The following is a 16853-nucleotide window of genomic DNA, read 5'->3' as shown; positions in this document are numbered from 1 at the left end:
TAATTTTTCATAGCGTATCTGATTTATATGTCTCTTTAATTGGCCATTTTACTAAGGGTTTAACTTCATTTTTCCATTTGGCATTCTCCATCTAGGTGTGATAGTGCTGAATTAAAGACGAGAGAAGCCAAAAGCCCAAGGGTCTGTGATAAGAATAGTTGCTACTTTTAGAGAGATAAAATGGTGCTGATAGCTACTTCTAAGAACAGTTGCTCACACAGATATTATTGATGAGAACTAGTACTTAAGATTTATCTTATTGACCCAGTTACAAAATAGTATGTCTTGAAAGCAAGAAAAGTATTGCTATAATTCTCTATATGAAAGATTTTTCGTTCCAGAAAATGTAAATAACAGGAGGAAATTTGATGATGTGAGAGGTATTGCTGAGATTTAGTTTCCTTCCAGCTGCTGAGTGTTTGGGAATATTTTACACTGAAAAATCTCTGGCATGGCAATAATGATCCACCTTTAATCCTAGCTGGTGCATATAGATTCTACCTAAGAATTATTTGAGTAATAAAAATACTTTTCAAGGTATTCTGACATTTTTGCAACTTTTAAAGATCAGTTAGTTTGTTTGTTCAATTACAAAGTGGGGATAATTGCTGCACTAAAATCCAGACCTCCTAGTTAGCATGGAATTCAGAATCTGTTGCCTGTCTTTAGTTTTCTCTCTCACTGCCATTGCTCCACGTATGGTCGGATCTCAATTATCTGGTAGTAAATTCGTTCATTTTGACTTGTGATTCAGGCACAGCAGGGGCCTGAGAAAGGTTCCTCTTCCCAGCTAGCTTTGTAGGCAGAATTGGCTGATACTGAGTTCAAAGGCCAAGCCTCCCTGAGCTTCTGTGGTAGGAAGGGAGAGAGGCTGGGCGCATTGGCTTGCCTACCTTTCCTTGCCAGGCTCCCTCCTACTTGGTCCTCTCCTCTAGCCTAGGTACCCAGTCAAGACCAATGGGATGATCAGGAGTTGGTTGTAGCTTCGTTTTAACTGGATTTTAATGGCCACCTTCCTGCTCTTCATTTCCCACTCACTCTTATTGACAGCTGACGACCACTCTTGTGTTAGCTGTATTTATTGCTCTGTTGCTGTTACTTATATTTCTCCCTACCTGAAATGCCCTGCCTTTCCTACTGAAATCCTATTACCCCTTTATCCTTTCAGAGGAAATTAATCAAACCTTCATCTCATTCCCTTTATAGAACATATTTTATTCTTCTTTGCATATTAGTCATTTTTTTTCCTTCTTTCCTACCAAGGTACAGGTTAGTGACCAGGTTGGTTTACCACAGCAGCCTTGTATCGTGCAGAGAGTTTAGACAATTAATAAAGGTAGTGAATCAGAGACTGGAAGAATGAATGCTAAAGAAGATCTTTACACATTTTTTTCACCATTAATATTTTACTTTGTGAATACAAGTGCTTAGGCTTCACCTAAATGAAGATAGATTAATTAAAATACATATTCATGGTAAAGGAAGCATCTGATATTTGTTCTAGCGACATAATGATACCTTTCATCTCTTTTTTCTATAATCATCTACAAATCATAGGAATTATACTTAAAACATATCTCAATGTGTTAAATAAAATACTTTATATTCTATTCAGAATGAATGTTTTAAGGTTTTGTGTGTCATTAAAATATTCATATTTAATATTGCTTTTTAGAAGTAAAGAATAATTATTTCTCATTTGGAGACTAGGGTCATAGAATATGATTGCTTGCATATGAATGGATGACTTAATAGAGATCTGATTGTTTGGGAAATGTATGACCACAACCATATTTTATTCTTTTAGAAACAGATGGGTGAGATGAAACTACAGCTTGAAAATGTCATCAAGGAAAATGAAAGGTACTATCTCAATTAACTATTGGTTCTTATTAACTCAGATAAATTTTGTTATTTGATATTTTATTTATATAATATAAAGAGTATATTTGTATAGTATAACTATACATGTATAGTTATGAGTATGGTCTCTTCGGCCTGATTTCTTGTTCAGTTCCTGGCTCCATTACTTACTAGCTATGTGGCCCTGGACCAGTTACTTAACCTCTTTGTACTGTAGTTTCTTCATCTATAAAGTTCGTGAAATAGGCTACATGATGAGCATCTTTTAAATGTTAGCAATTATTGTTACGAAACATACAGATAAAACAAAAACCTGTCAAGCAGCAGCCCAACTTAAGCACCAGTATGTCACCAAATTGGTGCATCTGCCCGCATGTTCCTTCTCCAGCCCATCCTTCTTCCCTCTGCAAGGGGTGAACGCTGCCTTGAATATTGTACTTGTCATGTTCTCGCATTTAAAAGCTTGTATGTGTGTATGTGTTTGTAATAATATGTTGTTTAGTTTTTAGTTTTATTATTTATGTGTTAAGTGTAAATAATATTTTCTGCTTATAATTCTATGTATTGTTTTGAAATTTTTATGATATTAAAACTTTTTTCCTCCTAGGTTTGTATAATTTTAAAATAAAATACTTAATCAGTCTTTTAATTTATACATTCCTATGCTTTTTTTTAGCTGCTTTAAGGTATGAACTATCTGTAATTTAGTTTAATATTAATTTTACATTGAATTTAAGGTTTTCAGAATTATAGTCAAGCTGTATAAGAATGTGCTTAAAAAGCCTCAATAATCTTCATTTCATAACTAGCAACAGTTTTATTGTCTGATCATTAACTGAGACAAGTAAAATGTCAAATAAGTTTTGTGAAACAGTGAAGAAAATAACAAATAATTCTATAAGATTTAATATCCCATTTCCATTTAATTTACTAGAAGAAAACACTATCACATTTTAAATATTTTTATGAATGTCTTATTTTATCAATTAAAGTATAATATCTGAATTTTACCTTTTTAAAAACTCCCTAGGAAAAACTGAATTAGACTTGAATTAATTATTTCTGATTTAATGCATTTGAAATTGTAAGATAATGATTTCATTCTTATAGCACAGGATTGAATGGTGATTAGAAACTTCTGATTTTTGAGGTGTGCTTAAAAATGATTTTTATGTAAAGAATTCTTTTTTAACCCAAATGTTTATTTAATTAACCCTGAAACATTAATTAGTGTTACTAAAATGAATTTAGAGTAATCCTGTGTTAACCGTTTGTCCCAAAGGTTGCACAGTGAATTAAAAGATGCTGTTGAAAAACAGTTGGAGGCCCTCCCTCTTGGCACCGAGATGAAAAGTGATATATATATTGATGATGGAACAGTCAAGAATCTTCAAGAACAATTACAACTAGCCAATCAAGTGAGTGACACATACATTTTTAAAATTAGTTTCTGAATAAACAGTTTTTAAAAATCTGTGTTAATAATTATTCATGAATGATGATAGCAGAATAACAAAATTGTGAACACAATGATTTTCTACAATTCACACAATAGTTAACAGGTAACAAAACTTTTAAATAATACCCTGATTGTTATAAATGTAGTTGTCAAATATATATATTTTAATTGAATCATAAACCTTGTGACATGAATTTATTTTATAAAATATTTTAATGTCAAAGGACATTTTATTTTAAAGAGAAAAATTATCAGTTATGCACTTTCCTAAATTTGCTTTTTTATTTTTTTGTTTTCTTCCATTTACAAAGATTATAGAATTATATTTTTCAAAAATGGTATCTCTACAATTACATTCTTTCTTGTTTTATCTTCCCTCATTGTGTTGAAATATTTGGTAAGCCATGTTATAAATATTCTGCGTTCAGTACTAACTATTTGAGATTATACATAAGGGAATTTTATTCTAATTTGCAGCTTTATATCCTAGGCATCTCATATCTTATATGGATTTGAATCCCAGTTCTTCTCATTTCTAGCTATGTGCCTCAGTTCCCTCATTTATAAATGGGGATTAGAAATTCTATATTACAATTTTGATTTTATAGTTATCTGTGAAAAGCCAAATATTTTTATTCCTCAGAAATTTGGTTTTGGAATTGTTTACTTACGAAAGTGACATTTTAGATTAATCAGATAGGTTGTATTTACCTTGATAAGGAGCATGTATTTAACACTGATTTCTTTTTAATCTGTAAAGGAAAGGAGTTCGAAAGGCCCTAGAAGGGAGAAATATGAGGAAATCATGTTTTTTACTTTGTTCTAGACTAATGTTATCAGGAAGGACTTATAAATGTTTATGCAGAAGAAATATGTAGTAGTTTGTAGTTTCAAACTACTATATTGTAGTTTCAAAAACAAAATTTTAAAAATTAGCATGTCTCTAAAAACTTTTCTCTATGGTAGTTTTTTTGCTATAACTTCTAGTGCGAAATTTTATTAAAACTTGAAAATTACTTACTTTTCTTTGACCAAATTTTTTAACCATACTTTTTAAAACCATACTCCCATTCCTTACCCTTTTCTTCTCCTATCTTTGCCTCTACATCACAAGATGTGGATGGAAAGGTCTCACTTTTTTTGCTGCATTTGGATCAGTTACTTCATAGAAGATTTATTGAGGTCCAAGTTTGAGCAGTCAAAAAGGGAAAAGCAGCCCTGGCCAAGTAGCTCAGTTGGTTAGAGCATTGTCCCTGTAGGCCAAGGTTGCCAGTTCGAGCCCCAGTCAGGGCATATGGATACCAGAAGCAACTAATGAATGCATAAATAAGTGGGAACTACAGATTGATGTCTCTCTCCCCCACCCCCTTTCTGTCTCTAAAATCAATAAATTACAAAAAAAAATGTTTAAGGGAAAAGCAGATTAGCTACAAATTTTTCCACAAAGGTTTCTTTCTGACTCTGCCATTAATTAGCTGAGGAACCCTATGCCAAGTCCTGAACTTCAGTTTCCTCATCTCTAAAAAGAACATAATGCTTTCTGCATGCTCGTTTAGTGTTTCTCAAACTCTTTGGTTTCAGCACTGCTCTTCAGGATGCTTAAGAAATATTAAGGACCCCAAAGAGCTTTTTGTGTTTGTAGGTTGTTTATCTATCAGTTTTATTGTATTACAGATTTAAACAGACACTTTTTGAATGAATGGGAGCATAAGAGCACATTCCAGTAGCCATCGGAGTGATGAGAGCGTCACACATCATATCATATGAACTCCGGAAAACTCCACTGTACTCGAGTGTCACGGGAAATGACTTGTTTCATTATAGACATAATTTTGACTTCAAGGATCCCCATACCACACTTTGAGAATTGCTATATTGAAAGAGTAATGACTTGAGAAGATTCTCATTATAAATACCAAGTGAAAATAGTATAATACAGACAGTAGTACACTATGATTTCTAATTTTGTTAAAAGAAAAAAAATACAAAATTTTCCCCCAAAATCACATTTATAAATATCAGTACATCCAACAGTTATAAAAAATGATTATAATCAAATGTTAGTAATATTTACTGCCAATTGGTAAAATTATAGGTAATTCTTATTCTCTATTTTCCTGTGTTTTCCTAATTTTCTACAATAAACATTTACTCTACAATCACACAAAGTCTTGTACTTTACTGGGGGCAATTTTCGTTGTCAGTAATTGCTAAAGCTTACACTTTGTTGATGAGGAAGGAGAGTGGTTTAATCCATATCTCTGATTTAAGGGTTTTAATTTTACCTACGAAATCTAAATAAAATTTCAAGGAAGGAAATTTTCATCTTCAGTTTATTCCCTAAATTATTAATACAACTTCATATCATCAAAAAAATATTACAGTTAGCCCTGATTGGCGTGGCTCAGTTGGGTGGGCATCGTCCCTGCAAGGCGAAGGGTCACGGGTCTGGTTCCCAGTCAGATCAGGCCATGTGCCTGGGTTGGGGCTTGAGTTCCAGTCAGGGGGCATCTGAGAGGCAACCTACCGATATTTCTCTTTTGCATTGATGTTTCTCTCCCTCTCTACCTCCTTTCCCCTCTCTCTAAAAAAAAATTTTTTTAATACTACAATTATACCATCTTCACACAAACTTTTATTTTTGTGACTTTATGTACAAGAATTTATTCTGTAAAAGAATATGATTATTTTGTATTATGTAATAGCCTGCTAATGATTTAATGAGTTCTCAACTATTTTTGTTTCACAGGAAAAAACTCAGGCTGTGGAACTCTGGCAGACTGTTTCTCAGGAGTTGAACCGACTGCAGAAACTTTACCAGGAACATATGACTGAGGCCCAGATTTATGTAGCTGAAAGTCAAAAACAAAAGGTAATCTTGGGTGTCACGGTTTTCTTTTGTATCGGTAAGAAATTGCATTCTGGAAAAACTCGGCTTTGGAGAGGAATGCCTGTGTTTCTAGTGTGTCATTTAGGTTAACAATAAACAGATCCTTGATGGCTAGAAATCTTTTGAACAGATAATCACAGCAGTTCCTGATGTGTATTGAGTTTGAGAATGTGATTAGCAGCGAAAGCCGTATTTAGTGATAAGAAGCAGCTATTAGATTATTATGTATAAATGGGCCTCTACAGCTTTTGTATGCTTGGTTTCCTACCTGGCTCAAAAGAGAAAAACTGTTCATTGGATCCTGACCAATGGAGAAACCTGCTCAACTATAATGACAACACTATGTAAAATGAAAATCGACACCTTTAAATGTGACCTTTTACTAAAATAGATGTCGAGTGTGCCTAACATAAATTAATCAGAATAGAATTTTACCATTGGAAAGGATCTCAATGACTCCTTGAAGACTTCTTTTTATCCAAAGCAAGAATCATTTTATATCACGGGTGGCAAACACAAGGCCCACGGGCTGAATCCGGCCCTCCACCTTGTTTTATCCACCCCGGCACCTTGTTTCTACCCAGCGGCAGTGCTGAGCTCTCGCTTAACTGTTAAGGAGTCATTACATTTATAAAGTCCTAAAATTACATTCAGCCCTTTGAAGGCAACCACGAGGCTGATGTGGCCCCTGGTGAAAATGAGTTTGACACCCCAGTTTTATATTCTTCCAAAGAGGACATGTCGACTTCACTTGATACTTCTCTTGACAAGAACCCCCATCACACAGGGCCGTCCATTCCTTCGGAAAATCTGCTTCCTTTATCCTTTTATTTGTCCTTTTTCTGCTAGGTGCATTGAAAACTATAGAGGAACTCCAATTCTGATGGCTTTTCTGTAGATACTGAGAAAGCAATGTTTGTAATTGGAAATTTCTACCTAAAGAAGTCATAACAATACTTACATGATGCTTTGCAGTTTGCTAAATAACTTTTCTCTCTATGCCCTGGTTTAAAAATAACCCATGTGATCTGACCCATAAGACTTTTGCCGCTGAGATATAGAAACCATTTCTAATATAAGTATGTTCTTCGAGGTTGTTTCTTTATTGAGGTCAGTCACCTAAGCCGTCCTGGTTTTGTTTTTTTTCACCTGAGTAGGATTATGTTTGCACTGTAGCTGCACAGTAATTTCTTTTCATAACGCTTCACAAGCAGTAATTTCTTTTCATAACGCTTCACAAACAGCGCCGTGATCTTACTTCCCCAGTTCTCTATCAGTCTTTAAATCTGTCATCTGACATAGTAACAGCCCCTCCCAACTGTTTGTCACCCGCGCATGTAATGTGTAATTGGAGTGTCACAGACAGTCAAATGATTGAAACCTTGTGGTATTCAAGCTTCAAGAGCCTTAAAAAGCAGGGAGTGGGGCAGTAACTCCTGGCCATGTTTGCATTGTAAGTTTTAAATAGTTTCAGTATGTTTTCCAGTACTGGACAAGACTTCTCTAGCATGTGTATTTACTAATGAATTGATTTCTAGATTATGGTGTCACAAAAAAACAGAAATAACTACATTACTTTCTATGTTGTCTACTTACTTAATTTTATAATCATTTATATAAAAATGTATTATTTCTTCAACTATTAATTCACACAATAATAGAAGAAATAGCACTGATTTTATCTAGACTTAGGCATAATGATTTTCAACTTCATTTTAGTTTAATTTTAAATAAGAGTTGCAAACTGAATGCTACTTATGTACCCTCCCCTACCTTTTTTACTCTAGGATCAGCTGAGCAGTTTTCAACAGCTGACCAAGCAGCTTCATGTTACTAATGAGAACATAGAAATGGTAAGTGAAAATATCCATTTAGTGTACTTATTTATATAAAGTAGAAATTGTCACTATAAATATTTATGCTAATGTAAATTAACAACGAAGTAATTGTTGCACGAAATTAAACTAGGTAAGTGTAAGGAGTACTCTTTTCTTTTTATCTGTCTTTTTCTTTCACATTTAATAACATGACAGGAGATTTAAAGCTAACATCTCTCTGAAATATATTTTAACTTGAAAATACTCTAGGATCCTTGCTAGGATCTCCTGAGAGTAATCTAGATTATGACCTCCTCAAGAAAAGGACTCGTGCGCTGCTAGGTGTGTGCAGTAGAACTGTTAAATCAGTGAAAAGCCTCATTTCTTAAAACAACAGGACACTAAGAACCAACTGTAGTTGACCGACCACTAGTACTAACTGGTGCGCCTGAGTTTCCCTATCATTTTTCCCCGTAACAAATGTAATTAGCCCTTGCAATTCCGTTCTTTACCTTTTTTTCCTCTCACTTTTCTTTTCTTTCAGATTTTTTCTTTCTCTTTTCTTTTCCTTCTTGGGGTTTTATTTCACCTCATTGTTGAGTAATAGGATTGTGACATCTCAGGTAGTTACTCTCTTTCCTTTCTCCATTTTACTTAGTTACTCTGTTACTTCTTGTTAGTACCTAATGCAAATATCTGTGTTTAAGTGCGGTGTGGTGCCAGCAAACGTAAGTTATACAATCTTCTATTATTTTAAATTGTCTCCTTTAACCATGTAAAAATATTAAATCAGCTTTACCCTTTTTTACTGATGTTAACATTTAGAATTTCCAGTCATTTATAATTTCTTATAATACACTTTTTAGGGTTTTAAAATGGTATTAACAAAATCCAAAACAAAATGACTGATTTCCATAATTAAAAAATCCTATTGCTACATGAAATTAATAGTGAAACATCATGATTATTCCTTCTTTGTTTCAGAATAACCCGTAGAATTGTGGGGATTATGTAACTCTTTGGTATATTGTACAATGTGGCCCCTATTTTTTCATAAACAACCCAAAGTCATTGTGATGGAAGTCATGAGAAAAGAATATTTGTGTAATCACAGGAAATACACTAAAAATTTCTACGGCACAGAATTTATAATTGCAGGCCAAAATTAAACAGTAGATACAGAAGAATTGATAAAGGAGTAACAAGATGGATAAAAGAGAGTTGTTTTACAAAGAGCAAATAAAAGGCTACTGTGGTGAAAATAAGGAAAATGGTTAAGAGAAATTTTAAAGTGTAAGAATTTTTCTTAATGTACGTATGAAGTATCAGACAAGACTGCGGAGTGTAAAGGGAGGCAGCTAAGTGACTGTGATGATCTCTTGTGTCTCAAAGCACGTTCAGAGCCTAGCCACAGGGCAGGTGTCCGTCAAAGTCAACTTGAAGAAAAGTGCCCTTTGAACATTAAATAGCTTCTATTTAAAAGTTTCCTGATTACATGAACAAACTCATTAAATGAATAGGTTGCTATAGATGTACAATAAATTGACGACTATAAACCAAGTAAATAAAATAGCTCTTGTGACCAGTGCATGTTAATAGTGTGCCGAAGGTAAAATGCCCTGACCTGAAGGTGCCTAAAAGGACAAGTTTCCATCGAGTCACTGTGACTATGGATACAGTAAGAGTCCTATTTCCAACAGATTCTCTTTACCTGAAATCATACTCTTTTTTTGATTTTATCTCTATAAAACTACTCAAAAATATCTGTTAATTACATACTAAGTCCCTTGCACTGTTGTAGATTGTGTAGTTGCAGGAGAAAGTGCACCTACCCACAGAGCCCTGGTCTGCTTGTCGAAACAGGAAAGACTATGAATAATCAGTGAATAAAGTGCCGAAGCAGATGACGACTGGGAGAGATGCTTCCTTTGGCCTTTACGCATCTCTGCATCCGCGAATCTTCCACATTTGGGTCCGATCACAGATACAGAACAGGGCCGTATTTCGGGTGCAGATGTTGAGCTCATGCTAGGATTGCTGCCGAGTGGTGTTACCAACACTAGCTTCTTAAAATTCATGATTCTAATTTATACTTCTACTGATTATCTATATCATTTAGCTGTAAGGCGCTCCCAAATAGTACAAAAAAAAGCACAAGCAGCATTTATGCTAGTGTGTGTAATAAAACATCAGTCGAGAAATACAGACACCACAGAGGAATTCAGAGAAGTGAGGTCGTTGAAGCAGCTTCACAGGAGACTTTGAAACTGCATTAAAGGTCATGTACCACCCCAAATGAAATAGACATCCTTCTATTAAATGCTTTCCAGTTAGATGATAATTCAGCCTCTGCTTTGAATATCCCCTGTAAGAGATATTACTTCCCCTAACAGCCTTTTCCTTTCAACTCTGATTATTGGAAAGCTAAAAATCTCTCATCAGATTTCTTCCCGCTGATACATGGTTTTATCTTCTGCAGTCATATGGAAAGCTCATTTCTTCAACTCAGCCCTTCAGTTATTTGCATATAAGCATATGTCTTTCCTGATTCCTACCCAGTGTTACACCCAGGTTTTGTTGTTATTTTTGTTTAATTTTTTGGTGTATAAAAAATTTATTTATTACTCTGTGCTATTTATTCCTCTCTCCTTCCTTTCTCTGCATGTGGTAGCTGGTCTCTGGAATTGTGGTCTGTGAGTTGAATACTAACTTCTGGTCTGCAGCAGTCTACTTCCCAAGATAACAGTAAAGCTGCAGTCCAGAGGCTTTCTTTCACGTCTCATAAAGACGTCCGGTCATTCATCTCGCCGAAGTATAAGTCCTTAAAGTGTGCTGCATCTTGTTCTAGACCCTGGGGGTTCTGGGACAAGCCGGTCCTCGCGCACACACACACAAAGGTTCATGTTGTAGCCAGAAAGACAGAAACTTCCCGTATGGTAGTATTTCAGTGTAATGCAGTGTGCATTGTAAGCGTGCAAATGAAGTTTTATCAAAATGCCAAAAGGAAACAGCTAATTCTGCCCGAGCATGAGCAGACCGCACAGGGTGTGGAGGGATGAACGCTGGCAGAACGAGGACATCCCAGCACAGGGGGACAAAACGCTGTATGAAAATCATGACGTCCATGAAACTGGGTAGAGTGTGAGAGAAGCACAGTGAAAATCGCCTCCGGGACCGTTGCTGGAGAGATGCATGTGTGCTCCGCTGGGGGGGGAAAGACTGAAGTCAGGACTACCAGTTAGGAGGTAACTGTCCTCCGCGTGACTTTGCACGTAAGACACATCGAGAAGGATAAGGAATTTATACCATCACGGTAAAACCAGCACTTACAGAAGAGAATCAGTTCCCTCAGAAAAATTGTCCTACACATGGCAAACCGCTTCATATCTTACTTTAGTTTCCTTCCCAAGCAGACCCTGAGGAAAAGTCTTCAAAGCATGTGGCTTATTGAGGAGATAGTATCAGAGTGCACCAGCAGGGGCGTGGGGGAGTGAGGCTGGGAAGGGAAGAGAGGCAGCCAGTGAAGGGGTTTTACCTGTAAGCAAATCAGCCCTGTGGGTAACCGAAACTTAATTCCACCAACACACGGTGGAAGCCCCGGTGGAACACAGGCTCAGAGTTATTCCCCCAGGGCCACGAGACCAGTCCCCCCCGTGGCTGTTATCGGGTTCTTCCAGAGCAGACTGGGGACCTGAATCCTCTGACACCCGGTGCCCTCTGCACAGTTTGGTGAGTGGAGGAGGCTCAGACGCCAGAGAAGGCCGTAGGACAGAAATGCAGATGCCCGTAGTTTGGAGGGAAGCAGGTGGCAAGGAAAAATGGCCAGGCTTATATTTTACCCTCCACAAATCTAATCATTATCATTACTTCATTCTATTTCTCTAACACCCTATAGTTAATCTTTAACGAAGTTGCTTTAAATGTTCTGATACTGAATGTTTTATTTTATTTTTTTTGTGTGTGGCAGACTAACCAACACTTTCTGGAAACAGTAACTGAACAAAATGTGGAAATCGAGCGACTCCGAAAACAACTTAGGTATTTTTTAAAATAAATTTTGTTATTTTAGTGTTATTTTTCAGAAAAACTGATGAGGCCATAATTTTTCCAATGGGTGTTTTTTTCCCTCCCTTTTGAGTTTCTGTCAGTATGATCTTTTGGGTTGGAAAGAGACTGAAATCAAAACTATTAGTCAGGAGGCAACTATAAATAAATCCATTTCCTTAGATGAAGTTTTTCTATAGGAATCTTTCTTCTGATTCCACCATAAGCAGGCTTTTTGAGAAAAGCGTTCTGAGCATGCAGTCTGTTTAGATGTAATACCAGGGTGCACCATTGGGGAGACTGAAAAGGGAGATAAGGAGGAGAGGAGAGGAGAAGGCAGCCAATAAAAGGTTTTTAAAATTAGAAAATTTAATACTGTACATATATATGTATACTATGGTACAGTGGTTTAATCATCATTGCATTAATAGGTTTTACAGGAAAAACTCCAAATGATGGAAGGAAAATTGTCACTTTATGTCCTCTCCCTCGTGCTACTTAAAATTAAGTAGTGTAGTCCTCTAAGGCTTTGTTCTATGCTGCAGTCATTTACACATGTCTCTAAATTGTAATGTATATAGAAAAGACATCAGAACCTACAACTGAGCTCAGAGAAGTAAGGGTGAAAAGGAGAAATCAACAAAGGAGGCAGAGGAGAGACCAGTGAGACAGGACAGCACCAGGAAGTATGGAGTGTAAGAGGCATGTCAGGGAGGAAGGAGGGTTGCTGAGTCCAGGGCGTGTGATGAATGAGGCAGGATGAGCTCTGAGAGCTGACTGTTGAAGGTAGCCACGCAGAGATCACATTAGTTTCCCACGTGCCATAACAAATTATAATTGGGGGCTTAAAACAACAGGAATTTATTCCTCATAGTTCTGGACACCAGAGGTCTGACATCACGGTGTTGCTAGGACCCTGCTCCCTGTCGGCCCTGGGGAAGAACCTCTCCTCGCCTCCTCAGCTGCTGGTGCTGGAGGCAGGGCAAGGCCCTGGTGGCAAAACTCTAATCTCATCTTACCTCTGTCTCCCCAAGGCCTTGTTTTCTGCCTCCCTCTGTGTGCCCTCTCCTCCTTATAAGCCCACCCTCATCTAGGATGATTCACCTTGAGATCCTTACCTTAATTCCTCTGCAAAGTCCATCTCCAAATAAAGTTTCAGGTGGACCTGAATTTGGGGCAGTGGGGGGACACTATGCAACCCACTGCAAAGGTCATTGTGGGTTTAACAAGAGTACTTCAGCCTCTACTTTCCTTTCATGTCCCTGCAAGTCATTAAAAAGCATTGAGCTCATTCTGGGTGGCAAAACAATTCTTAACAATTTTCAAAGGATTGACTTAACACAGACCACACTTTCTTAGAACACTGGGCAAAGGAAATGCACAAATATTTCAAAAGTCATGGCAATCAGGAAAATGCATGTTGAAATAATGTGATATTCTTCACACCTAGTTATCAGTGCCAAAAATAAAATGTGCAATGTAATACCAAGTGCAAAAGGAGCTTAAAGAGTGATGCAATTTATATACATTTTAAGTGCTTTAAAAATTGTATTGATTATGGATATATATATTTAGTTTTATATATCATATATACTTAGATATATATCTATATCAAATAATATAGTAAAAGAACAAAATGTCTATATATTGTGCATATATTACAAAAGAATAAAATAAAAACCTTTCCAGGAATGATACAACCTAACTTCAAATTAGTGATTGTCTCCATGGAGCAGGACTATTGGTAGAAGTAGGGAACTGGAGGCAGCCTGGGTGTCCAGCACCAAGGAAATGGATAGGTAAAACGCAGTAACTGCACCCTGTGGAACACCGTGCGCTGTTTAGAAACACGTGTTTACAAGTAAAGAAGTAATTACAGCAACATAGATTTATGAAACAGGGTTCATATTTAAAAGTGAAAAGATTTGCCCTATAACATAAAAACACATGCAAATAACAATATACAATTTACCATATGCATATATGTGTATACTCATGTATCTATATATCTCCAAGGATATGTCACATTTTACTGTGAACCACAAGACAAGGGGGAATGACAGAGAGATTGAGAATACACAGGAAAACAAGCAAATGAGAGCAATCATTCACAGCTAACAATGATAACAGATCATGGAAAGAAGAGTGGCATCGGTTTAACTCTGCGCTCAAGGTTCAGGAGAGAGTGGGAGAAAAAGAATGTTAACGTGTATGGTGTTTGGAGCATAAATCAGGGTGTGCAGGTCCTGGAAGAAAAATGAGTCAGAAAATTGGCTTATCAAGACCTGCAGTTAAATGATAATAGTGGAAATAGCAAATAAAAAATGCATGTAAATATTATTGTATAGGAAAATGGGCAGAACTTGGTGATATTGGGATAAAGGACATGGGAAGATCATGGAATTTTATTGCTAAAGGTATCTTAGTGATCATCTTACTTTAACTTTCTACCTTCATAGAAGAAACCTAAATGAACCAAAGGCTCAGAAGTTACTGACTTACTGAGGGTTGCACAAAAGTTCATGGAAGGACCGAACTGGAACTCACATGCTGTAACTGCTGATCTAGTGCGTTTCTGCACCTGGTTCTCTGACTGTATACATAGCAGAGAGGAAGTCAAGAGTGGGGGCTGCTTGTTAAACAGAGGATGAGGAGTGAATACATTGTTTCTTTGACATCTGTGTGGAAATTCCATTTGGCTTTTGCACATTCAGGCCCAAAGATTATCAATGGAGATGAGAGATTCATAAAGCTAGTTGTGGTTTTCTAAAGCCTTAAAGGTCTTAAGTTAAATTGTCCACAAGCAATTATGCCACAATATTTATTGGCAATATTCTATAACTTAAGCAGCTCAGAGTTGTATACATAAAACTATGCTTGCTTTTCCTGACACAGACTTGAAGGAACATAAGGAGAGGCAGATGCTTCTTTCAGGGAAGAGAGTGTTGCTTTCAAGTTTGACAGATTCTGAATGATGGGCATATTGACGTTACCAGAATTTAGGTTTTGAGTTGCCCTATATAGCCTGCCAAGAATAACTAAATTGGAAACTCTTTAAACACCAGTGTTAAGTTTGTACTTATACTGAAAACATACTAGTTTCATTTGTTGTCTGATGTTATGGTACAAAAAAGTTAGAGTCATGTGAGTTTGTAATTAGAGCTTTGCATCATTTTCCTTCTCGAGAGTTTCTGGTGATGCCCTGTCACAGCAGATGGAAGTCTGCAGCCTGCTTTCTAAGGGCCTTCACTCACCTGCTTTCCCCCGCCCTCCAGGTGTGCACAAAGTGCTCACCCTGGTTATGTTGCTGTCACGCATGGAAGACGACGTTTCGGTTCCTTCCTTTTCACCTTTGATCGTTGTTCTGTTGGTCAGAAACTTTATGACTTTCCAAACCTGGTTAAACTTGCCTGCTCCCACAAGACTTTTCTCATTCAAATTCCACCAGATTTTTACTCCTCGTGTGGCTCGACTCGGCATTTATTCATTGAAACAAATTTTGTGCTACTTCTCTTTAGATGCTTTTTTCGTCATACATATTTGTCTCTAATACATGTCCAGCTGACATACGGAGATGATTGTTTTTCAAGTCGTGTGTGCTCAGAGTTTACATCCACCTTGGAGAGTCACTGAAGGAAAGACTGCCACCGGGTGTACCGTTCAGGACTCACAGTATTATCTCAGTGAAAGGGAGTGCTGTGCAGACTGACTGATGTGTCTGCATAGGGTCTGTGTTAGCCTCTCGTCAGAGAGGCATCATCAGAATGTTTAGTTTAAAACACTTTAGCCGCTGGGGAACGATCTCACTAGCAGACATAGATATTTTCTTCTTACAAAGAACCTGTAACTTACCGATCAATGTATGTCCTATTCATCGAGAACTTAGACATACACCGGTGTGCTCTGAGGACAGAAGCTACCTTTAATAAGCTTATGTACGACATCATGGCCTCAAATTACTTTAATTTGACCTGTTTCATCTCATGTACACCTTTGTAGCTTAACAACCTCTGTGAAGATGAGACCTAGTGAATTTTGCTAGCTCAAGGTTCCCCTGGTGATCTCCACGCAGATGGCTCAGAAGCACCTGGAACTCAGCAGGCTCTAAACTGAGTGCGGTACCTGTCGCAGGTCCGCAGTCTCACCTTTCTGTTTGTGAACGGCTCCATCCAGTTGCTGCTTCAGAAAACTAGGAGGCATCTAAATTCTTGTCTGTCGCAACTCAGCCTTCCAGGTGTCTCTCAGAGCCTTCACTTTGGCCCCGGCACACGGTGACTGCCCGCACTCGGCCCATCGTCTCATCTGAGTAGCCTCCCAAAGGGCTTATTCCCCCCCCCACCTTCCTTCTTCATACTGCCATCAAAATGACCTTCCTGCAGTGAAATCTGATCACATCGCGGGCCTTCAGTGCCCACTAAGTGCCTATAGGTCCCATAGGCACAGGGGTGTCCACCTCATTTTCACCGGGGGCCACATCAGCCTCGCGGTTGCCTTCAGAGGGCTGAAATAATTTTAGGACTGTATAAATGTAACTACTCCTCAACTGTTAAGGAGTTGAAATTACATTTGGCCCGTTGAAGGCAACCAGGAGGCTGATGTGGCCCCCAGTGACAATGAGTTGGACACCCCTGCTCTAGGTTATAATCCAAGTTACTCAGCATAGCATTAAGCCTTCCATGACTTGACCCCCCGGCTGCTTAGATCGGGTCACCCCTCCCCTCAGTCTTCTGAACTTCCTTGGTTTCCCAGACAGGCCGTGCTATTCCCAACCTCCCTGATT

At 37.5% G+C, this 16853-nt stretch overlaps 1 protein-coding gene across 6 annotated transcripts in view; it reads left to right on the top strand.

Moving 5' to 3' along the window:
* Nucleotides 1-16853, top strand: part of SCLT1 (sodium channel and clathrin linker 1) — a 107868-nt gene that overhangs the window by 17553 nt on the left and 73462 nt on the right. For all 6 annotated transcript variants that reach the window (XM_045202261.3, XM_045202259.3, XM_045202260.3 and 3 more), the window contains 5 exons: nucleotides 1808-1863; nucleotides 3146-3281; nucleotides 6072-6194; nucleotides 8000-8065; nucleotides 11997-12067. In XM_045202261.3, coding sequence (XP_045058196.2) covers nucleotides 1808-1863; nucleotides 3146-3281; nucleotides 6072-6194; nucleotides 8000-8065; nucleotides 11997-12067 — 452 coding nt within the window. The remainder of the gene's footprint in view (nucleotides 1-1807; nucleotides 1864-3145; nucleotides 3282-6071; nucleotides 6195-7999; nucleotides 8066-11996; nucleotides 12068-16853) is intronic.

This window comes from Desmodus rotundus, chromosome 9 (genome assembly GCF_022682495.2).
Source record: "Desmodus rotundus isolate HL8 chromosome 9, HLdesRot8A.1, whole genome shotgun sequence".
NCBI lineage: Eukaryota > Metazoa > Chordata > Mammalia > Chiroptera > Phyllostomidae > Desmodus > Desmodus rotundus.
This window is presented reverse-complemented; position numbering and strand designations above follow the sequence as displayed.